We start from the raw sequence: 25960 nt of genomic DNA on the forward strand, positions 1-25960 counted from the left end.
CGGATCGCATCTTCAGATGCATCAGCGGATAACCCTATATCCAAGGACAAGGGTGTCTCTCCTGTGGTGGTTACAGAGTGCTCATCTTCTAGAGGGCCGCAGATTCGGCATTCAGTTTTGGATGTTGGTGACCACGGAGGCCAGCCCGAGAGGCTGGGGAGCAGTCACACAAGGAAAACATTTCCAGGGAGTGTGATCAAGTCTGGAGATTTTTCTCCACATAAATATAGCTAAGGGTAAATTTATAATGCTCTAAGCTAGCAAGACCTCTGCTTCAAGGTCAGCCGGTATTGATCCAGTGGGATAAAACATCACGGCAGTCGCCCACGTAAATAGACAGGGCGGCACAAGAAGCAGGAGGGCAGTGGCAAAAACTGCAAGGACTTTTCGCTGGGCGGAAAATCATGTGATAGCACTGTCAGCAGTGTTTCATTCCGGGAATGGAAACTGGGAAGCAGACTTCCTCAGTAGGCACGACCTCCACCCGGCAGAGTGGGAACTTCATGGGGAAGTTTTCCACATAATTGTAAACCGTTGGGAATTACCAAAGGTGGACATGATGGCGTCCCGTCTGAACAAAAAACGGGACAGGTATTGCGCCAGGTTAAGAGACCCTCAGGCAATAGCTGTGGACGTTCTGGTAACACCGTGGGTGTACCAGTCGGTGTATGTGTTCCATCCTCTGCTTTTCATACCTAAGGTACTGAGAATTATAAGACGTAGAGGAGTAAGAACTATACTCATGGCTCCGGATTGGCCAAGAAGGACTTGGTACCCGGAACTTCAAGAGATGCTCACAGAGGACTTATGGCCTCTGCCGCTAAGAAGGGACTTGTTTCAGCAAGTACCATGTCTGTTCCAAGACTTACCACAGCTGCGTTTGACGGCATGGCGGTGGAACGCCGGATCCTAAGGGAAAAGGCATTCAGGAAGAGGTCATTCCTACCCTGGTCAAAGCCAGAAAGGAGGTGACCGCACAACATTATCACCACATGTGGCGAAAATATGTTGCGTGGTGTGAGGCCAGGAAGGCCCCACGAAGAAATTTCAACTCGGTCGATTCCTGCATTTCTTGCAAACAGGAGTGTCTATGGGCCTCAAATTGGGGTCCATTAAGGTTCAAATTTCGGCCCTGTCGATTTTTCTTCCAGAAAGAATTGGCTTCAGTTCCTGAAGTCCAGAAGTTTGTCAAGGGAGTATTGCATATACAACCCCCTGTTGTGCCTCCAGTGGCACTGTGGGATCTCAACGTAGTTCTGGGATTCCTCAAAACACATTGGTTTAAAACCAGTCAAATCTGTGGATTTGAAGCATCTCACATGAAAAGTGAACATGCTCTTGGACCTGGCCTGGACCAGGCGAGTGTCAAATTGGTGGTTTTTTTCTCAAAAAAGCCCATATCTGTTTGTCCATTCGGACAGGGCAGAGCTGCGGACTCGTCCCCAGTTCTCTCCCTAAGGTGGTCTCAGTGTTTCACCTGAACCAGCTTATTGTGGTGTCTTGCGCCTACTAGGGACTTGGAGGGCTCCAAGTTGCTAGATGTGGTCAGGGCCCTGAAAATATAGGTTCCAGGACGGCTGGAGTCAGGAAAACTGACTTGCTGTTATCCTGTATGCACCCAACAAACTGGGTGCTCTTGCTTTTAAGCAGACTTTTGCTAGTTGGATGTGTAATACAATTCAGCTTGCACATTCTGTGGCAGGCCTGCCACAGCCAAAATATGTAAATGCCCATTCCACAAGGAAGGTGGGCTCATCTTGGGCGGCTGCCCGAGGGGTCTCGGCTTTACAACTTTGCCGAGCGGCTATTTAGTCAGGGGCAAACACGTTTGTAAAATCCTACAAATTTGATACCCTGGCTAAGGAGGACCTGGAGTTCTCTCATTCGGTGCTGCAGAGTCATCCGCACTCTCCCGCCCGTTTGGGAGCTTTGGTATAATCCCCATGGTCCTTTCAGGAACCCCAGCATCCACTAGGACGATAGAGAAAATAAGAATTTACTTACCGATAATTCTATTTCTCGGAGTCCGTAGTGGATGCTGGGCGCCCATCCCAAGTGCGGATTATCTGCATTACTTGTACATAGTTACAAAAATCGGGTTATTATTGTTGTGAGCCATCTTTTCAGAGGCTCCGCTGTTATCATACTGTTAACTGGGTTCAGATCACAGGTTGTACAGTGTGATTGGTGTGGCTGGTATGAGTCTTACCCGGGATTCATAAATCCTTCCTTATTGTGTACGCTCGTCCGGGCACAGTACCTAACTGAGGCTTGGAGGAGGGTCTTGGGGGGAGGAGCCAGTGCACACCACCTGATCCTAAAGCTTTACTTTTTGTGCCCTGTCTCCTGCGGAGCCGCTATTCCCCATGGTCCTTTCAGGAACCCCAGCATCCACTACGGACTCCGAGAAATAGAATTATCGGTAAGTAAATTCTTATTATTTCCCTTCTGGAATGTTTTTTTTTTGGTGTTTTTTGTTGTGATTACATGTTGCCTTTTACTTTTTCCATACAAATAGTTAATTTGACACTTTCTAATAGAATGTTCAATAGGTTGTCAAAAACCAGTTAAGCTGTTTATTAAATGATACAGATATCGTTAAAGCTCATTATGCCCCAGCGCCAAAAAATTGTAGCAGTGCTTCTGAAATCTGTTTTCCCACTTCAGTGTCATTGACGTTATCGCTTGGCCACTTGTGATTGTCCTGCAGTGTATAATGGAATCGCTTGGCTCTGTTGAATACAGATTACAGTACTCCTGTATCAAAACACAGACAGTCCCAAATGCTTTGACGGGTATTATGTCTATTGTGGGCCATACAGCTATAGGTCTCCAATTCCCTGATGCCGATCTGATTCACTAATCAGCGATTTGTCAGGGGATCAGCAAAATACAGCATGTCAATAATCCCAAACTCGACGATTCTAATGATTTCAGGACGGAATCTGCAAATCATGGATTTCCAGCATGTTAGGTTTTGCTGTTACCTCTCTCGGGTGTTGCCAGAATTGTAGATTGGCCCAATATACTCCTGATGTACGGGCACATATGTCTGATTTGGACACACATGCACCTGGCTCTTGGACATAATGGACAATCCCATTACACACACAGTCAGTTTTGTCATCAGCCGATGCTTTAGCAACGACATCATTTCTGATGAGATGTTGATCAGGATGTAAGGGTCCTGTACATCAGGAGTATATTGGACTGATGCCAGGGTTGGGGCATCAGCAAAATCCAACATGTTGGAAATCCTCAATTCGCAGAATCTGAACCAAAAATGATCAGCATCGGTTAGTCAGAGTTGTTTAACATGCTGTGTTTTGCTGTTCCCCCGACAAATCGCTGATCAGTGGAGTCCGCCGATTTACATCAGGGGAATGGCCCCTAAATGTATTATTTCTTTTATTTGGCCCACAATGAGGTTTCAAGTCTGTTCAGTGTAATGGGGCACATACAGCCACAGTCAGTTGGGGCAAATTATGTGTTGTGCAGATGATTGTGTAATAAAATTGCCAATGTATGGGATTGTCGATTGTGACCTAAAAAAGATCGGAATCGGTAAACCAGGTTGTCCAACATGTTAGATTTCGCCGTCCAATCGGGGTTGTAGTTTGCTAGTGTATGGTGTAGCTGATTTGCCAAACCATTACTAGTAAAATGATGAGCCTTTCCTGATTGGCAGATCCGTTCTCTACTAAATACGATCTGCGAATCACTGGTACATATGTGTTGGGCGCATATTGGTGAATCATTAAATCTGTGCGAAAAAACGCAGAATCTGTTACTCATTTTATTTTTTTATTTTATGATTATTGTTAATGTATTAAACGGCTTTTAAGGGCCTCTCAATGTTTGTTTGTTTGTTTATGCCGACAATGAGGTTTCCATTGTGTTCAGTGTACACTTCTAAAATGTGCAGTAAATGCCATCCCAACATTCCTTATACTATTTGTTGCAGGCTACTAAATAAGGCAATACATTCTTAAAGAGTTAATTGGTGGATTATGTATTATTTTTTTTATTGAGGCACATACCTTCAGTACTGACTGTGCAATAAACTACTGGATTAGTTACAAATGAGTCCTCCTGAGTTATTTAATTTAATCCTTTGTGTATGTGTGTTTAATGTTTATCTCACTGACTCAGGCTCTAGGTATTGTTCTTCCTATTTTATGTAAAATGTTTCTCAGTCCTGTGTGTTGACCTCTTAGTCATCAATAGGTGTGTTCTCAAATAGGTGTGTCTAATGTGTGTGTGTGTGGAACAAGCACTAGTGGGAGGTAGCTGGACCGTTTCAGTTATGCAGCCCAAGTTTCTGGCTACAGTCAGAGGATACTGGATAAAAACAATGAAAGTGCTTCCCTGTAGCATTTCTGGGAAGCCAGAAACAGTTTAAAAAAATAATTATATATATATATATATATAGCGGCACTTGGAGGCTGTACAATCAATGTGTATTGAAAAAAAGTGCAATCAACGTTTCGGGGACCAGTTCCCCTTCTTCAGGATAAAGTGACAGTGCATAAACCAGTGTTTAAATAACATTCCCAGTACTCCCCCCCCCCCCCCCCCCCCCCCACCACCACCACATGCATACAATCCTCCCAGCGTTTCCAGCTGGTCACCTCGTCGGAGCTTCCGGCCGGCGCCTCCGCTCGCGTCAGCGTAACCAGGAAGTGACGTCGCGGGAACCCCTCGATGCGGCCATGGAAACGCTATAAACAAAAACAACAAATTATCAACACATGCAGTGCCTGTGCAACGTAAATAAATGTAAGATGACCAATCGGTCAATAAAGTGCTGTGTGCCATTATTTCAACAATATTGAAGCCTACATCAATCATACAAATACTGTTTATAAACATAAGCTGGAAACATATCACCATTAAAAACATGAAAATCATACTGCATCATAAAACTCGCGGTGACCCTATTAATTAAGTTTGGTGACACCCTTTAACATGCTAAGTACCTCAGACGGACCTATACTCATGTCGCCTCACATGAAGCGGACTGCAACTAGCGGGGTACCTAACATGACTAACCGCCCGGGGTGACAATTTACTCTAAGTCCTATGTGGTCTAAGGGAAAAAATTGTTATTACTTACTAAATAACATGGATACTCCCGGGCTGCTAGCAACTTATGTGATGTAGCCTACAGTTGTAAAATATTATAAAAAATTAATAAGACCTAAATTTTCATTAAGACCCCCGGGTTTCAAAGTGTTTAATCTGTGGATCCAAACGGACTCTAATTGTAGGAGTTTTTTGCCCCTGTTCCCCCCTCGAGCTGATTCTGGAACATGGTCAATAATGCGATGTTTTAAGGTGGCCATGCTGTGTCGATGTTCCACAAAATGCTTGGCCACCGGCTGTTCTCCACTACCTGAGGACAGGGCATTTCTGATAGCCTGCCTGTGCCACGCCATTCTCACCTTAAATATATAATAACGCCCACAGGGGCACATGATAGCATATATCACGAATTTCGAACTACAGGTGAGAGGCCATTTGATCTTAAAGCTCTTACCTGAAAACGGGTGCGAAATAGTGTCACCTGATGACATGTGTGAACAGGTCGTGCACCCTGTGCACTTAAAACACCCATTCTTTCTGGTCATAAAATGGGTGGATGTCACTTTAAATTTGGCCATATCGGTTTTGACCAACATGTCCTTGATGCTTCTGCCTTTCGCCAAATTTAAAGTGACATCCCATAAGTTGCTAGCAGCCTGGGAGTATCCATGTTATTTAGTAAGTAATAACAATTTTTTCCCTTAGACCACATAGGACTTAGAGTAAATTGTCACCCCGGGCGGTTAGTCATGTTAGGTACCCCACTAGTTGCAGTCCGCTTCATGTGAGGCGACATGAGTATAGGTCCGTCTGAGGTACTTAGCATGTTAAAGGGTGTCACCAAACTTAATTAATAGGGTCACCGCGAGTTTTATGATGCAGTGTGATTTTCATGTTTTTAATGGTGATATGTTTCCAGCTTATGTTTATAAACAGTATTTGTATGATTGATGTAGGCTTCAATATTGTTGAAATAATGGCACACAGCACTTTATTGACCGATTGGTCATCTTACATTTATTTACGTTGCACAGGCACTGCATGTGTTGATAATTTGTTTTTGTTTATAGCGTTTCCATGGCTGCATCGAGGGGTTCCCGCGACATCACTTCCTGGTTACGCTGACGTGAGCGGAGGCGCCGGGCGGAAGCTCCGACGAGGTGACCAGCTGGAAACGCTGGGAGGATTGTATGCACGTGGAGGGGGGTGAGTACTGGGAATGTTATTTAAACACTGGTTTATGCACTGTCACTTTATCCTGAAGAAGGGGAACTGGTCCCCGAAAAGTTGATTGCACTTTTTTTCAATACACATTGATTGTACAGCCTCCGAGTGCCGCCTCTTTCTTCAACCGCTGTCTATACCGGGGGGAGGGCACCGGAGCAAGACGTATCCCGCAGTGGATAATGAGAGTGCCGGGGTAACTGTCCAGGTGTGTGTGTATGTGTGTATATATATATATATATATATATATATATATATATATATATATATATATATATATATATATATATATATATATATATATATATATATATATATATATTCAAATTTAATTTTGTTAACATTAGTAAGAATTTTACTTAAAGTAATAGTTTATAAGAGCTGTCTTCTCTCAACTTTTTTGTTCTGATCTCTCTAATTAATGTTTAACGAGATTATCGCTTTCCTGGGCACCTTAGTGTAACAACCTGGCTTCTGGTGTCTAGCCCTGAAAGAAGTTGCTCTTATTTTTCTAGTAGGTTCAAGTCCTCATTTCCTCTGGGAACCTTCCTGCAATAACCAGGAGATTGGGGATAAGTAACCTATCTGGGAATAATAATGATAATAGGCTTTCATGCATAACGAATCGTCTTTTTGTTTGTACTAGTTGTCCTCAGCAGACTAAATTACAGAGAAGCGCATGATGCTTCATGTATAGTGCTTCCAAAGCTACAGTATTGGTGCTGTTTGACTATATTTTGTGAGTGGTCTGTTGGGGGTAATTCCAAGTTGATCGCAGCAGGAAAAATTTTAGCAGTTGGGCAAAACCATGTGTACTGCAGGGGAGGCAGATATAACATTTGCAGAGAGAGTTAGATTTGGGTGGGTTATTTTGTTTCTGTGCAGGGTAAATACTGACTGCTTTATTTTTACACTGCAATTTAGATTGCAGATTGAACTCACCACACCCAAATCTCTCTCTCTCTGCACATGTTACATTTGCCTCCCCTGCAGTGCATATGGTTTTGCTCAACTGCTACAAAATTTCCTGCTGCGATCAACTTGGAATTACCCCCTGTGTTTGGCAGCTGTCCTTCTCTAGAATGAGATTTATTTAGAAAAACAGTTTTGCAGGTTGTTTGGAAAAGCAATAATTTGAATGTACACTAGTGAAACCCATCATTTGTTCTATTTCTTATGGATTAGACGTCCTTCATAGTTATATGAAATGTCTACACTCTTTACATATCCCTTTAATGCTGTGTATTTTTTATCCACATTAGTCATAAAATGTTAATTTAGTCTTAGAAAACCTAAGTACACACACAGAATTCCTCTTACCATGACAAAATGTAGCGTACCAGAAACGTTAATGCTCTATAGTTCTGAGTGACTGTCAACTGCATCTTATGTCTGATCTCTGTAGATAAATAAATCTTCCCCTAGGACACCGTTGTCATTAAAATTGATGTTGAAGTTGCTAAATATTGTAAAACGCAATGTAATTTTAACTGTTTTACCGGCTGAGTGAACCACTTTCCACAGTCTCCCACTGTGGAAAGTGGTTCACCCCTGTGAAAATCTGTGTGTATGATGCACTGTGATTTTTTTTTTTTTTTTTTCCCGGCCAACGATTTTCACATCGCTCTGCATACACACTAGGCAAAAACGCCCAGTGTGTATGCACATTAAAAGTGAGATCAGACATCTGCTGGAGGCGCCTATCTCATCTGATGAGATTATGGCTGCTATTAAGGCCTCCCCTAGTGGTAAAGCCTCCGGCATGGATGGCATACCTTCAGAGATCTATGGGCATCATCTGGATTTTTTTGTCCCTCGCCTTCTAGAGTTGTACGGCCAAATTTTTGCACAGGAGTCTCTCCCTCCATCTATGGCGGAAGCATTGATTGTGGTTCTCCCTAAACCAGATAAGGATATTAGGAGAGTTGAGTCCTATCGCCCTATATCCCTCTTACCCACTGATATTAAAATATTGGCTAAGGTTCTGGCTGGCAGATTAAATACAGTCATATCTCACATTATACATCCGGACCAGACGGGATTTATGCCCAATAAGTCGACATCCATTAACCTTAGACGTCTGTTTACTCATCTACAACTCCCCTGTAAGGACCCCACCTCCTCCGTAGTCGTTTCGTTGGACGCCGCTAAGGCTTTTGATTCCGTAGAATGGGCTTATCTTTGGGAAGTTATGCGTAGATTCGGTATAGGCCCAAACTTCATTAAATATGTTCAATTGATGTATTCCTCTCCCTCGGCAAGAGTGTCAGTTAATGGTTTTGTATCTCATTCCTTTCCTTTATCTAGGGGTACGCGACAGGGTTCCCACTGTCCCCTGCTCTATTTGCTATGGCCATTGAGCCCCTTGCGTGCCTCTTGAGGGCGGACGCGGGGATCACTGGCTTCAGGGTGGGTGCCCGCGAGGACAGGGTGGCATTGTATGCTGATGACGTTTTGCTATTCGTGGATCGCTATGCTGAGTCTATGCCTAGGATCTTGGGAATTATTGTTGAGTTCGGGCGATACTCTGGGCTCCTGAGTAATTGGGAGAAATCCTTTATTATCCCACTCCGGGGGGAGGTTCCTGCTTCCCCACTGGTGGCTCTTCCGTTGCGGTGGGTGGACTCATTCAAATACTTGGGCATCTGGGTGTCTAATGATCCTCAAAAGTTCTCCTCCCTAAATATCACTCCACAAATAACGTATCTCCGTAGTCGGGTGAAGGTATGGGGGAAACTACCCTTAACAGTCACAGGGAGGGTAAATATGGTAAAAATGGTCTTCCAGCCCAAACTTCTGTATGTTCTCCAACAATCTCCCGTTTATATCCCGCTGAAGATTTGTAAACAAATAAATGGGTTGCTTTCCTCCCTGGTGTGGGCTAGTAAGCGGGCACGTTTGCGACTGGATGCTTTGACCAGGTCACGGGACATGGGGGGTTTGGCCCTCCCCAACTTCCGCTTTTATTATTATGCGGCGCAGCTAGCGCATATCTGGGAGTGGATTACCGACCATGATGCCCTGGCTTTGCACTCACTGATGTTGCACCATGACTACCCTGGGGGCTCCCCATTGCAGCTGCTCCTGTGTGGTAGCGTCAAAATGTCCACATTGCCACTGATTAAACAATCCATCCTGATATGGAAATTGGTGCACTCTGTGATGCGAGGCCATGGTATTGATCCTGATACCCCACTGGATAACGCGCACGGGTTACCGGAACTATGTCACCTTCAGGTTAGGGAAGTGTGGGGTAGTTGGGGAATACACTCCTTAGGACATGTATATAGTGACGGAACCCTTGCCTCATTTCAACAACTTCAACAGGCACATAATATCCCCTCGGGGTTCTTTTATCGATTCCTTCAGCTGAGACACGCTTTGGCTACCCAATTCCCAGGTGGCCCTCCGATCCTCGTTGACTCCCCTGTCAAATTAATGTTGCAGACGCTGGACTCGGGTCACTTGGTCTCTAAGATATATGGTCGTATTCTGCAGCTACATCATGCGGATCCTCTAACTGCTCTCCGGGGAAAGTGGGAATCGGATGTGGGTATATTGTCAGATGATGCATGGAGTACCGCTATGGGAGCCCATCGGATCTCCACTTCCTCTGTCAGGTACCAGCAAATACAACTATATATCTTACATAGAGTATATATGACCCCGGTGAGGTTAGCACATTTTGGGGGGTCTCACAGCTCCCAGTGCCCTAAGTGTGGAACCACGGGTGCTGATTTCTGGCATCTACTCTGGGTGTGCCCTGGCGTGTCTCGATTCTGGATGGCTGTCATACGCACTATATGTGATACGGGGGTCCCCTCCTCCATATGCACACCTGCTCTTTGTACCCTGTTGATAGTGGACGAGGAAGCTTTAGACCCACCTAGCAGACTATACGTTATCAACCTATGCGCTTTAGCCAGAGTTTGTATAGCCCGGCTATGGCTGGCGGGTGAGGCCCCGACAGTTAAGGCCTGGATAGCCTTGGTCAACGAAACTGTCGCACACGAAAAATTTGTTTTCCTGGCGAGGAAAGTGGAGAGGAAATGGTGTACAATTTGGGGCAGGTGGATAGAGTCTAAATATTTCAAGGATACATAAAATCCAGCCTTGGGCCTTTCTCCTTATTTTGTCCTGGTATATTTTGGGGGTAGTTGCCCCGCGGCCGGCCTTGCAGAGGTATAGTGAGCTCTACTGTGCTTGTTCTAATATGCTCGTGTCTGTTTTGGAAATGTTATGTTTGGGATGTGACACTCTCAAAAATAGTCCATTTGAGAATATGTGATATAGGAGATATTATATTCAAATGATGTACCGTGTGCCCTATATATGTGCAGTTGTTTTGTGCATATTGGGTGTGTATGTAATGTTAAGTTTGTTTTTGTGTGAAATGTTCATGAAAACCTGAAAATTCAAATAAAAAATTATTGAATTTAAAAAAAAAAAAAAAGAGATCAGACCAACTTATCAGTTACTGTAAAGGTGCAAGCATCTTACCCTACAGGATGTCAGCTGACCACAGTAGCACATGTGCATCTTTTGTAGTGAGTCAGTCACTAGATAATACTCTACACACAGTTCTGGAATCGAAGGACCAATTTTGGAACCACTATGCTCTTTTGAGTCATCTATTGCAAGGTTACTTGCTAGATCAGAGTTTATGATAGTGAATTGATAGGATCCAACTTGTTGTTCAAAATCAGTTACTGAATATAGCATCTGAGTGTGAAAAGCATCAGTAATATCTCTGGTACCTAGTGCGTTGCCTTCCTATGTTCTCTTGCACTTCATTTCAATACACAGTTGAATATAATGAGTACAGTAAGTGGTAAGCACGTTTTAATGTGATGCAATCATTTTGTTTACTGGTTGCTGTTTACCTCTGTTATTTGTTGTCGTGATAGCAGTCTCCTTTCCTTCTATTCACTCTTATATTTGCAATGATAAATAAAAAAAATATACTGGGGCCTCATTATATAGATAGCTGTGGATACTCATGAAGGATATGCAATGTGTGGCACTCCATCTGCTGTCGAACTATACTTCCCAGCATGCCATACCACTGTTTTGCTGTTATGACATACAGATGCTCCTCACTTAATAACTTACCTGTCTAGTGACCGCTCTGACTTACGACAGGCTCTCTAAACAGCTGGTACATAATGTTTCTAATTTTCACTGATTGTACTATTAAGTATGCGGGTCCTCGCTTAACGACCTAGTCGTAGGAATGGAACTTGGCCGTTAAGTGAGGAGCATCTGTACTAAAAATATGGCATGGCATGGTGGGGGTTTAGTTCTACAGCAGTTGGAGTGTTACACATTACCCCTGCTCAGTACACGCACTACTTATGGTTTCTGTGTTTCCTAAATAAAGACTTCTGTCTTTTATTTTCAGTTTGGGGCAGAATTTCGGCGTTTTGCTCTGGAAAGGTCAAAGCCGGGAAAGTTCGAAGACTTCTATGGATTGTTGCAACGTGTCCATAAAATCCCAGATCTGGATGTAGTGGTGGGATATGCAGACATTCATGGTGACTTGCTACCCATTAATAATGATGATAATTACCACAAAGCGTTAACTACTGCCAACCCTTTACTGCGGATATTTCTTCAAAGAAAAGGTAATGACTTATTTTATCCACCTCTGTTATTGACAGCTATGCCTTTTATCTTCACACTACAAAATCTTATTAACCATTGGATAACCTAACGGACAGGATATGATGCAAAGACAGTTTGTAAGTCCGTGGCGCTTGTGTTAATGTACTTTGACTGTATTGCTTGCATGATAAATGCAGTCTTCGTTAGTGCACATTGCAATGGATGTAGCCATAAGAAATGATTCCAAGACATTTGCACATATTACATACGTACTTGGTTGCTTCTAGCTAGTAAGTTAGGGCAGCTAAATTAGAATAGTTGTTTTTCTATGCAGATCTAGTTAATGACATTTATTGATAGAATGATTACAGGACACTACCATAAATTATTACTCTTTATTTATATGGCGCCACAAGGGTTCCGCAGCGCCCAATTACAGAGTACATAAACAAATAATCAAAACAGGAAATCGACAACTTACAGTTGACGACAATATAGGACAAGTACAGGGTAAATAAACATAGTTACATCAGCAGATGACACTGGAATAAGTATCAGGTGGCAGAATACTGCGGGATATGGTGCAATAGAAGATTATTAAAGTAAGAAAAGAATAAGCACATGAGGGAAGAGGGTCATACTCGTGAGAGCTTCTAAAGGAATTCTTCTTTTATCCACAACATTTTTGACGACGGCCTGTTATAAATAGAATGTTAAGTTAATGATTTTCTAAACCTATAGATAAATAAATTATACTATATTTGCTGCAAACTATACATACTAAATGTAATTAGTGGTCCTGACTGCATGATTCATGAGTAAGCAGCTTACATGGACACCTAAACACTGTTTTACTAATAAGTGTCTTATGGTATTTGGATGGTAGGTCGACCCCATATGGCCGACATGCATTATCTCGATATTAAAAGAACGGCATGGTCAACATGACAATGGTTGACGCACTCTAAAAAATATATATTAAAAAAAAAAATAAAATAAATAAATATATATATATATATATATATATATATATATATATATATATATATATATATATATATATATATATATATATATATATATATATATATATATTATAGAAGTTGGTGTGGTCGGCACTCCCCAAATGAAAAAGCAACTGCCCTGGTGCCCTCCTTTTGTAGAGATACAGAGTAAACAATGTCCTTATAGAGAGGGGTACATCCACTCCTAATGGTAAAGGAACAGGCGGCACTCCAAGGGTCTTGTGAAACCAAACTTATATTCAAAACGATAAATCAAATAAATGGCATATTATGGCCAACGTTTCAGTGCTGCGCAGGGCGCTTTTTTCAAGGCAATATGCTGTGGTTTCTGGTTCACAGCATATTGCCTTGAAAAAAGCGCCCTGCAACGTTGGCCATAATATGCCATTTATTTGATTTATCGTTTGAATATAAGTTTGGTTTCACAAGACCCTTGGAGTGCCGCCTGTTCCTTTACCATTGGGAGTGGATGTACCCCTCTCTATAAATATAAATAAAAAAAAATAAAAAAAAATATATATATATATATATATATATATATATATATATATATATATATATATATATATATATATATATATCTCTATCTCTATCTCTATCTATATATATATATATATATATATATATATATATATATATATATATATATATATATATATATATATATATAATATTCCCAAATTATTTTTATTTTTTTGTACCTCCCACATGGATTACAATTAGGATTAGTAACCTGTGCAGTGGAGAGAGGCACCTTGCCCGAAGCGTGGCGAGCGAAGTGGTGCACTTATTGGGGTCACATGGTTAAACATACAAAATGACACCCCAAAATGCAAAGAAACCCTGTTGACTATTTGTCGCACTTTAATACCCGTCGACCTTTTCAGGTCTCTACCTTTTGACACTGTTGAACAATGTACATGTCGACCATATGGGGTCGGCCTAGTGACTGTTGACCTAGTGATCCACACCCGTGTCTTTTTGGCAGTTATGAATGCCCAGGACCCTTATCATACAGAACAATTGATGCTTTCGACACGCAACAAAATTTAGTTAAGTTCTTATATTACAAATGAATTTACCATCACCAGCAGGAGAATAATCCGTTAGAGAAGTGCCGCTGGGGTCAGCATATCTCTGATGTCAGTGCTTCAGGCACAGGACCTCTGCTGTTTTGATACCTGGGAGTACATTTTAAAAATCTAATTTTAAATCTAGTGTTTTATGACCAGTAGGTTCCGCTATTAGAAATAGTGAGCGTGTATGATGTGATAGATAAAACTTGTGGTTTGGAAGCCAAACCTCAAACTGTAATTCATGCTTAAAATGTATTCTAATATTACCAGGAATTGTCTGTATTTATTTATTAATCCGGTGAGATACTTCAAAGGATTCAGTCCTGTGTTACTTTGTTTCAGTTTACTTATCTTTACACTTGCAATCATCTGCTCTAAAATGAACGTCTTTCTTTGTACATGCAATTCTAATAAAGTTTTATTATCTTGCACCTAGGAAATATTTTGTAGCGCTTTAATTTTGTTCCTTTGGTAGATAAATACCTCCCACACATTTGTTCTGCATGCCAAAGCAGTTTCATTGTACATGGTTGCTGCGTTTGGAATGACGTATAAACATAACTGATACTTTTATCTTCAGTATTTATTTTTTTACCCCTTCATTTTTTATCTTGTGATTCTGCATGTACTGGTACACTACTTTTTTCTAACTTCTACATCCGTATTTCTCTATCGTCCTAGTGGATGCTGGGGTTCCTGAAAGGACCATGGGGAATAGCGGCTCCGCAGGAGACAGGGCACAAAAAGTAAAGCTTTACGATCAGGTGGTGTGTACTGGCTCCTCCCCCTATGACCCTCCTCCAAGCCTCAGTTAGATTTTTGTGCCCGGCCGAGAAGGGTGCAATCTAGGTGGCTCTCCTAAAGAGCTGCTTAGAAAAGTTTAGCTTAGGTTTTTTATTTTACAGTGAGTCCTGCTGGCAACAGGATCACTGCAACGAGGGACTTAGGGGAGAAGAAGTGAACTCACCTGCGTGCAGGATGGATTGGCTTCTTGGCTACTGGACATCAGCTCCAGAGGGACGATCACAGGTACAGCCTGGATGGTCACCGGAGCCTTGCCGCCGGCCCCCTTGCAGATGCTGAAGTAAGAAGAGGTCCAGAATCGGCGGCAGAAGACTCCTCAGTCTTCTAAAGGTAGCGCACAGCACTGCAGCTGTGCGCCATTTTCCTCTCAGCACACTTCACACGGCAGTCACTGAGGGTGCAGGGCGCTGGGAGGGGGGCGCCCTGGGAGGCAAATGAAAACCTATTTTGGCTAAAAATACCTCACATATAGCCTCCGGAGGCTATATGGAGATATTTAACCCCTGCCAGAATCCGTTAAGAGCGGGAGACGAGGCCGCCGAAAAAGGGGCGGGGCCTATCTCCTCAGCACACAGCGCCATTTTCCCTCACAGGCTGGAGGGAAGGCTCCCAGGCTCTCCCCTGCACTGCACTACAGAAACAGGGTTAAAACAGAGAGGGGGGGGCACTAATTTGGCGTTAGAAATATATAAAAAAGATGCTATAAGGGAAAACACTTATATAAGGTTGTCCCTATATAATTATAGCGTTTTTGGTGTGTGCTGGCAAACTCTCCCTCTGTCTCTCCAAAGGGCTAGTGGGTCCTGTCCTCTATCAGAGCATTCCCTGTGTGTGTGCTGTGTGTCGGTACGTGTGTGTCGACATGTATGAGGACGATGTTGGTGAAGAGGCGGAGCAATTGCCTGTAATGGTGATGTCACTCTCTAGGGAGTCGACACCGGAATGGATGGCTTATTTAGGGAATTACGTGATAATGTCAACACGCTGCAAGGTCGGTTGACGACATGAGACGGCCGACAAACAATTAGTACCGGTCCAGACGTCTCAAAAACACCGTCAGGGGTTTTAAAACGCCCGTTTACTTTAGTCGGTCGACACAGACACAGACAGGGACACTGAATCCAGTGTCGACGGTGAATAAACAAACGTATTCCTTATTAGGGCCACACGTTAAAGGCAATGAAGGAGGTGTTACATATTTCTGATACTACAAGTACCACAAAAGAGGGTATTATGTGGGATGTGAAAAAACTACCGTAGTTTTTCCTGAATCAGATAAATTAAATAAAGTGTGTGATGATGCGTGGGTTCCCCCCGATAGAAAATTAGGGGCGGTATACCCTTTCCCGCCAGAAGTTAGGGCGCGTTGGGAAACACCCCTTAGGGTGGCTAAGGCGCTCACACGCTTATCAAAACAAGTGGCGGTACCGTCTATAGATAGGGCCGTCCTCAAGGACCAGCTGACAGGAGGCTGGAAAATATCATAAAAAGTATATACACACATACTGGTGTTATACTGCGACCAGCGATCGCCTCAGCCTGGATGTGCAGAGCTGGGGTGGCTTGGTCGGATTCCCTGACTAAAAATATTGATACCCTTGACAGGGACAGTATTTTATTGACTATAGAGCATTTAAAGGATGCATTTCTATATATGCGAGATGCACAGAGGGATATTTGCACTCTGGCATCAAGAGTAAATGCGATGTCCATATCTGCCAGAAGATGTTATGGACACGACAGTGGTCAGGTGATGCAGATTCCAAACGGCACAAAGGTGTATTACCGTATAAAGGAAGAGGAGTTATTTGGGGTCGGTCCATCGGACCTGGTGGCCACGGCAACTGCTGGAAAATCCACCGTTTTTACCCTAAGTCACATCTCTGCAGAAAAAGACACCGTCTTTTCAGCCTCAGTCCTTTCGTCCCTATAAGATCATATCTGCCCAGGGATAGAGGAAAGGGAAGAAGACTGCAGCAGGCAGCCCATTCCCAGGAACAGAAGCGTTCCACCGCTTCTGACAAGTTCTCAGCATGGCGCTGAGACCGTACAGGACCCCTGGATCCTACAAGTAGTATCCCAGGGGTACAGATTGGAATGTCGAGACGTTTCCCCTTCGCAGGCTCCTGAAGTCTGCTTTACCAAGGTCTCCCTCCGACAAGGAGGCAGTATGGGAAAAAATTCACAAGCTGTATTCCCAGCAGGTGATAATTAAATTACCCCTCCTACTACAAGAAAAGGGGTATTATTCCACACTATATTGTGGTACTGAAGCCAGAAGGCTAGGTGAGACTTATTCTAAAAATTTTTTGAACACTTACAAAGGTTCAAATCAAGATGGAGTCACTCAGAGCAGTGATAACGAACCAGGAAGAAGGGGACTATATAGTGTCCCGGGACATCAGGGATGCTTACCTCTATGTCCCAAATTTGCCCTTCTCACTAAGGGTACCTCAGGTTCGTGGTGCAGAACTGTCACTATCAGTTTCAGACGCTGCCGTTTGGATTGTCCACAGCACCCCGGGTCTTTACCAAGGTAATGGCCGAAATGATGATTCTTCTTCGAAGAAAAGGCGTCTTAATTATCCCTTACTTGGACGATCTCCTGATAAGGGCATAGTCCAGGGAACAGTTGGAGGTCGGAGTAGCACTATCTCGGATACTGCTACAACAGCACGGGTGGATTCTAAATATTCCAAAATCGCAGCTGATCCCGACGACACGTCTGCTGTGCCTAGGGATGATTCTGGACACAGTCCAGAAAAAGGTGTTTCTCCCGGAAGAGAAAGCCAGGGAGCTATCCGAGCTAGTCAGGAACCTCCTAAAAACAGTGCATCATTGCACAAGGGTCCTGGTAAAAATGGTGGCTTCCTATGAAACAATTCCATTCGGCAGATTTCACGCAAGAACTTTTCAGTGGGATCTGCTGGACAAATGGTCCGGATCGCATCTTCAGATGCATCAGCGGATAACCCTATATCCAAGGACAAGGGTGTCTCTCCTGTGGTGGTTATAGAGTGCTCATCTTCTAGAGGGCCGCAGATTCGGCATTCAGGATTGGATGCTGGTGACCACGGAGCCCAGCCCGAGAGGCTGGGGAGCAGTCACACAAGGAAAAAATTTCCAGGGAGTGTGATCAAGTCTGGAGCCTTTTCTCCACATAAATATACTGGAGCTAAGGGTAAATTTATAATGCTCTAAGCTTAGCAAGACCTCTGCTTCAAGGTCAGCCGGTATTGATCCAGTGGGAAAAACATCACGGCAGTCGCCCACGTAAACAGACAGGGCGACACAAGAAGCAGGAGGGCAATGGCAAAAACTGCAAGGACTTTTCGCTGGGCGGAAAATCATGTGATAGCACTGTCAGCAGTGTTTCATCCCGGGAATGGAAACTGGGAAGCAGACTTCCTCAGCAGGCACGACCTCCACCCGGGAGAGTGGAAACTTCATCGGGAAGTTTTTTCCACATGATTGTAAACCGTTGGGAAATACCAAAGGTGGACATGATGGCGTCCCGTCTGAACAAAAAACGGGACAGGTATTGCGCCAGGTCAAGAGACCCTCAGGCAATAGCTGTGGACGTTCTGGTAACACCGTGGGTGTACCAGTCGGTGTATGTGTTCCCTCCTCTGCTTCTCATACCTAAGGTGCTGAGAATTATAAGACGTAGAGGAGTAAGAACTATACTCATGGCTCCGGATTGGCCAAGAAGGACTTGGTACCCGGAACTTCAAGAGATGCTTACAGAGGTCTTATGGCCTCTGCTGCTAAGAAGGGATTTGCTTCAGCAAGTACCATGTCTGTTCCAAGACTTACCGCAGCTGCGTTTGTCGGCATGGCGGTGGAACGCCGGATCCTAAGGGAAAAAGGCATTCCGGAAGAGGTCATTCCTACCCTGGTCAAAGCCAGAAAGGAGGTGACCGCACAACATTATCACCACATGTGGCGAAAATATGTTGCGTGGTGTGAGGCCAGGATGGCCCCACAAAGAAATTTCAACTCGGTCGTTTCCTGCATTTCCTGCAAACAGGAGTGTCTATGGGCCGCAAATTGGGGTCCATTAAGGTTCAAATTTCGGCCCTGTCGATTTTCTTCCAGAAAGAATTGGCTTCAGTTCCTGAAGTCCAGAAGTTTGTCAAGGGAGTATTGCATATACAACCCCCTTTTGTGCCTCCAGTGGCACTGTGGGATCTCAACGTAGTTCTGGGATTCCTCAAATCACATTGGTTTAAAACCAGTCAAATCTGTGGATTTGAAGCATCTCACATGAAAAGTGACCATGCTCTTGGCCCTGGCCTGGACCAGGCGAGTGTCAAATTGGTGTTTTTTTCTCAAAAAAGCCCATATCTGTTTGTCCATTCGGACAGGGCAGAGCTGCGGACTCGTCCCCAGTTCTCTCCCTAAGGTGGTGTCAGTGTTTCACCTGAACCAGCTTATTGTGGTGCCTTGCACCTACTAGGGACTTGGAGGACTCCAAGTTGCTAGATGTTGTCAGGGCCCTGAAAATATGTTCCAGGACGGCTGGAGTCAGGAAAACTGACTTGCTGTTATCCTGTATGCACCCAACAAACTGGGTGCTCTTGCTTCTAAGCAGACTATTGCTAGTTGGATGTGTAATACAATTCAGCTTGCACATTCTGTGGCAGGCCTGCCACAGCCAAAATATGTAAATGCCCATTCCACAAGGAAGGTGGGCTCATCTTGGGCGGCTGCCCGAGGGGTCTCGGCTTTACAACTTTGCCGAGCGGTTATTTAGTCAGGGGCAAACACGTTTGTAAAATCCTACAAATTTGATACCCTGGCTAAGGAGGACCTGGAGTTCTCTCATTCGGTGCTGCAGAGTCATCCGCACTCTCCCGCCCGTTTGGGAGCTTTGGTATTATCCCCATGGTCCTTTCAGGAACCCCAGCATCCACTAGGACGATAGAGAAAATAAGAATTTACTTACCGATAATTCTATTTCTCGGAGTCCGTAGTGGATGCTGGGCGCCCATCCCAAGTGCGGATTGTCTGCAATACTTGTACATAGTTACAAAAATCGGGTTATTATTGTTGTGAGCCATCTTTTCAGAGGCTCCGCTGTTATCATACTGTTAACTGGGTTCAGATCACAGGTTGTACAGTGTGATTGGTGTGGCTGGTATGAGTCTTACCCGGGATTCAAAATCCTTCCTTATTGTGTACGCTCGTCCGGGCACAGTACCTAACTGAGGCTTGGAGGAGGGTCATAGGGGGAGGAGCCAGTACACACCACCTGATCGTAAAGCTTTACTTTTTGTGCCCTGTCTCCTGCGGAGCCGCTATTCCCCATGGTCCTTTCAGGAACCCCAGCATCCACTACGGACTCCGAGAAATAGAATTATCGGTAAGTAAATTCTTATTTTCTTTTAAGCTTTGAGCTAGGTGTGTATGTATGTATGTGTGTGTGTGTGTGTGTGTGTGTGTTTATATATATATATATTATATATATATATATATATATATATATATATATAATATATATATGTATGTATGTGTGTGTGTGTGTGTGTGTGTGTGTGTGTGTATATATATATATATATATATATATATATATATATATATATATATATATATATATATATATATATATATATATTAGTGTTCACTCTAGGTTTTTTTAGGGCAGGGTGTTGAGCATTGAAGAGGGCACATTTTTATTTTGAAGGGCACATTTTTGATGTGACGTTTTGCGCACAAAGCATAGCGCATGTGTTTATAGTTTTTGTACATACATTTTGCCCATAGTAAATCATATACCCATGCATACATATAAGACACCTAACATCTGTACTGAGAAACATACTGTATATGTCCAGTCTTCTATGTGTTATAAAACAGAAAAGTTAAAACAATGGGTTAAAATATATAGGAAAAAAATAAGTGTTCTACTAGGGAAATACTGTAAGCAGTACATGCTCACTGCTTACCCTGTTCTTTCCCTCTTTATCAGAGTGCTGTGTTATTTACAGTGCCTCCTCTGCCATCCAGTTGGCTAAAGGATAGAAATTGTGTTCCAATTTCAGAGGTGGGCAAGGAGTAGACGACAACATTGTAACATGCACTCTGACTGTTGCATTCTGTATACAAGGGGGCGATTTATGGTCCTGCAGGGTGCACTGAAAAAGGGCAGGGTGCTTTTTCACATTTCAAAAATGGGCAGGGTGCAGCACCCTGCTGAAACAGCCTAGAAGGAACACTATATATATTATACAGAGACTTGGCTGTCAGCACTGCACTACTGGAGGGTTCCTTATGCTTGCGAACCAGTTAGATTCTATACACATATGAATCTTCCCCATATTCGAATATCTGAATATCAGACTCAAGCTGATGATATATGAGGTATGGTCCTCGCTGTATCAATCAAGTCCCATTGAAATATTGAAACGTTGTTCATACATCTTTGAATGACCTTTTATGTGCTGACAATATGTTCTGAAATGAAGAGATTTTACCCCTGATGAAGTCTTGGAACAAGACGAAACGCGTTGGGTTATTTATCTTTCTATTATCTGATGTTACCTCCGAATCTACAATAAGGAGAAGGAGGAAATCGTAGTGATATATCTACGCTTTTTCCTCATCACTACAAACTGATTGTTCAAATTGTGCGACAAATGTAAATGTATCAACTCTGTATACTTATGAACATTTGTGTCGGGTTTATATGTTGTTTTAATAAATTTTTATGTTAGTATTTGTTATCTGACGTAATTTATCCGGAGAGTACTGTAAGGGTCCGTTTTTAGGTAGGGCGTTGATATAACTCCCTTGGCGCCATCTCCTCTATTTCGTTTCATATTTTCACACATTTAGTTCCTCCTAACAGGGAACTTAGAGGATACAGGCAGCCATATAATTAATTAATTTTAGTGTTTTATTTGAAATAGCGCAGTGGGAGAGTAATTCTTGTCATATATATATATATATATATATATATATATATATATATATATATATATATATATATATATATATATATATATATATATATATATATATATATATATATATATATAATATGTGTGTATATATCTCTCTCAAATTCTGGTTTAGCTATAATCCCCCCCCCCCCCCCCCCCCAGTAGGCTCAATATATAGTCCCAGTGCAGTTCTATCCAATTTGGGCAAGTCTTATGTAAGAGCATAGAGCCTAATTCAGAGTTGATCGCAGCAGTGAATTTGTTAGCAGTTGGGCAAAACCATGTGCACTGCAGGAGGTGTGTGTGTGTGGGGGGGGGGGGGGGGGGGCAGATATAACATGTGCAGAGAGAGTTAGATTTGGGTGGGGTGTGCTCAAACTGAAATCTAAATTGCAGTGTAAAAATAAAGCAGCCAGTATTTACCCTGCACAGACACAAAATAACCCACCCAAATCTAACCCTCTCTGCACATGCTACATCTGCCACACCTGCAGTACACATGGTTTTGCCCAACTGCTAACAAATTTGCTGCTGCGATCAACTCAGAATTACCCCCATAGCACAAAGGAAGTATTGGCAATTAGTTAAGAATGGAAAAATACAATTGACAATTGAATACACAGAAAACTCTTTGTACGGAACACTAGGGTGTTATTATTGAGGCTTCTGGTTTTGATATATGGCTGGGATTGTAGACCGTCTCATTTCATCGGTATGTAGATACCTGGTACTCTTTAGCAGAAAGACTGAGTTCCCTGCAGTATGGCATTGGAGTTTCCGCTATGGTAAGATGATAATGTTGAGATGGATTACATACAGTTCCTCCACAGGTGCTCTAATTTATCTGGACATTTTGCAAACTGGTATCATGCTTAAAAGGAGGATGTCCAACTAATGTCTGAAGAAAGAGACTAAGGGGTATATGCCATTGCGGTCGAATTCCCGAAATTGTCGAATTTCGGGACTTTTTCGCCCCAAAAAAAAAATCGTCAATGCAATTCAGTACTTTCCGTCCAAAAAACGGACTTTCAAAATTCGACTTTTTGAAATTCGACTTTTGTCAAATTTGACTTTTCTGCAATGATACAAGTGCTGCAATTCGACCAAAGTATATTCAATTGAAGTTTGGAAATTCGACAACAGTGCTTTTAGACAGTAAATTCGACATTTTCAATCCGCCACACTTTGGTGGGTGAAACTAATAAAAAAATTTAAAACATGGTTTTTTTTTTTTTTTTATTGATAATAGCATATCTATTTATATTAGAAGGGATTAGGTACTTGGTTTGTCTTTTTTGGAGGCACAAGTATTTATATATTTTTTAAAATAATATATATTTTTTTTTTTTTTTTTTTTTTAGATGGAATGGTAAAATTCAGAAAAAAAATGGCGTGGGGTCCCCCCTCCAAAGCATAACCAGCCTCGGGCTCTTCGAGCTGGTCCTGGTTCTAAAAATGCGGGGGGGGGGAAATTGACAGGGGATCCCCGTATTTTTAAAACCAGCACCGGGCTCTGCGCCTGGTGCTGGTGCAAAAAATACGGGGGACAAAGAGTAGGGGTCCCCCGTATTTTATACACCAGCATCGGGCTCCACTAGCTGGATAGATAATGCCACAGCCGGGGGTCACTTTTATACAGTGCCTTGCGGCCGTGGCATTAAATATCCAACTAGTCACCCCTGGCCGGGGTACCCTGGGGGAGTGGGGACCCCTTCAATCAAGGCCCCCCCCCCCCCCCCCCAGCCACCCAAGGGCCAGGGGTGAAGCCCGAGGCTGTCCCCCCCCCCCCCCCCATCCAAGGGCTGCGGATGGGGGGCTCATAGCCTTGTCAAAATTGAAAGAATATTGTTTTTTCCAGTAGTACTACAAGTCCCAGCAAGCCTCCCCCGCAAGCTGGTACTTGGAGAACCACAAGTACCAGCATGTGGGAGAAAAACGGGCCCGCTGGTACCTGTAGTACTACTGGGAAGAAAATACCCAAATAAAAACAGGAGACACACACCGTGACAAGTACAACTTTATTACACACTGCCGACACACACATACTTACCTATGTTGACACGAAGCAGTCGGTCCTCTTCTCCAAGTAGAATCCACGGGTACCTGAAAATAAAAGATAATTATACTCACCTGATCCATGGTCCAGAGATAAATCCATGTACTTGTCAAAAAAAGAAAACGAACACCAGACCAGCGGACTGAAAGGGGTCCCATGTTGACACATGGGACCCCTTTCCCCGAATGCAGAGAGACCCCCCTGTGACTGCTGTCACTGGAAGGTCTCGTAAGCCAATCAGCGAGCGCAACGTCCTTGCACTCTGCTGATTGGCTCTGTGCGCGTCTGAGCTGTCAGCGCATCGCACAGCTCCCTCCATTATATTCAATGGTGGGAACTTTGCGGTTAGCGGTGGGGTCACCCGCCGGTCAGCGGCTGACCGCGGGTAACCCCACCGCTGGCTGCAAAGTTCCCACCATTGAAAGTAATGGAGGCAGCTGTGCGATGCGCTGTCTGAGCTTAGACGCGCACAGCCAATCAGGTGAGCGCCACGGAGTAGCGCTTCCTGATTGGCTGAAGGGACCTCAGTGACAGGAGTCACGTGGGGTCCCGGCATTCGGGGAAAGGGTGCTTATGTGTCAACATGGGACCCCTTTCAGTCCGGTGGTTCGGGTATTCGTGTGTTTTTTTTTTTTTGCCAAGTACGAGGATTATCTCTGGACGTGGATTTATCTCTGGACACTGGCAGGTGAGTATAATTTTTTTCACAGGTACCCTCGGATCGTCGGAAACTGTGGCAGTCGGCGTGTCAACATAGGTAAGTATGTATGTGTGTCGGCAGTGTGTAATAAAGTTGTACTTGTCACGGTGTGTGTCTCCTGTTTTTATTTGGGTATTTTTTTTCCAGTAGTACTACAGGTACCAGCGGGCCCGTTTTTCTCCCACATGCTGGTACTTGTGGTTCTCCAAGTACCAGCTTGCGAGGGAGGCTTGCTGGGACTTGTAGTACTACTGGAAAAAACAATATTCTGTCATTTTATTCAAGGCTATCAGCCTCCCATCGTGCAGCCCATGGATGGGGGGGGGCAGCCTCGGGCTTCTCCCCTGGCCCTTGGGTGGCTGGGGGGGGGACACCCCTTGATTGAAGGGGTCCCCACTCCCCCAGAGTACCCCGGCCAGTGGTGACTAGTTGGATATTTAATGCCACGGCCGCATGGCACTGTATAAAAGTGACCCCCGGCTGTGGCATTATCTGTCCAGCTAGTGGAGCCCGATGCTGGTGTAAAAAATACGGGGGACCCCTACTCTTTTTGTCCCCCGTATTTTTTGCACCAGTACCAGGCGCAGAGCCCGGTGCTGGTTTTAAAAATACGGGGGATCCCCTGTCAATGTTTTCCCCGCATTTTTAGAACCAGGACCAGCTCGAAGAGCCCGAGGCTGGTTATGCTTTGGAGGGGGGACCCCACGCCATTTTTTTCCGGGTTTTCCCCCGTTTTTTTAAATCGCGGCAAAATCCGGCAAATCGGCCGTTTTTCGCCCGCGGGACTGTCGAATCCGTTTTTCATTGAATATGGTGAATTCCGGAAGCCACCTGCCGGAATTCACCTGTCGAATTGTGTCGAATTAAAAAATGGCGATAATTTGCCGCGATTCGCCGCTAATTGCATATACCCCTAAGGCCCTCACTCAGTAAGGGTCGCAGATCTCCGTAAATTGCAATCAGCAATTTATGAAAATCTGTGCATAAGCTGCGGATGCAGTAAGCCTGCACAGCCATTTCCATTGCGGTCACATCCCGAAAGGATGTAACCGCAATATGATTGACAGCAGAGGGGTGGGGGGAGGGGGCGTGGTCCGGACAATAGATGCATGTCCAGACCATTTTCAGGGTGGCCACATGGCGTCACGGCATATGCTACCCGAAAAATGGCGGCAGTCTGCCTGTATACACAGCCATGCTGGTGGTCATCCCTAATTTCCCATTCTTGAATTGCATGCTGGGCGACCTTGCCCTGTGGTGGGCGGCCCCCAGCATGCGATCTTCAGCAGTAGCAGATTCTGCTTTTTAGCAGGGTCCTAATGGGGGTATTTATCAAAGCTTAGAGAGAGAGAAAATTGTGAGAGATAAAAGTACCAACTAATCAGCTCCTAACTGTCATTTTTCAAACCCAGCCTGTAACATGTAATAACCCTTTCAGGCTT

At 43.8% G+C, this 25960-nt stretch overlaps 1 protein-coding gene across 1 annotated transcript in view; it reads left to right on the forward strand.

Annotated features, from left to right (window-relative positions):
- Positions 1–25960, forward strand: part of PARD6B (par-6 family cell polarity regulator beta) — a 61634-nt gene that overhangs the window by 6213 nt on the left and 29461 nt on the right. Inside the window, exon 2 of the mRNA XM_063958954.1 lies at positions 11711–11933. Within this exon, the coding sequence (XP_063815024.1) occupies positions 11711–11933 (223 nt within the window). The remainder of the gene's footprint in view (positions 1–11710; positions 11934–25960) is intronic.

The sequence above is a fragment of the Pseudophryne corroboree genome, chromosome 3 (genome assembly GCF_028390025.1).
Source record: "Pseudophryne corroboree isolate aPseCor3 chromosome 3, aPseCor3.hap2, whole genome shotgun sequence".
Classification (NCBI taxonomy): Eukaryota; Metazoa; Chordata; class Amphibia; order Anura; family Myobatrachidae; genus Pseudophryne; species Pseudophryne corroboree.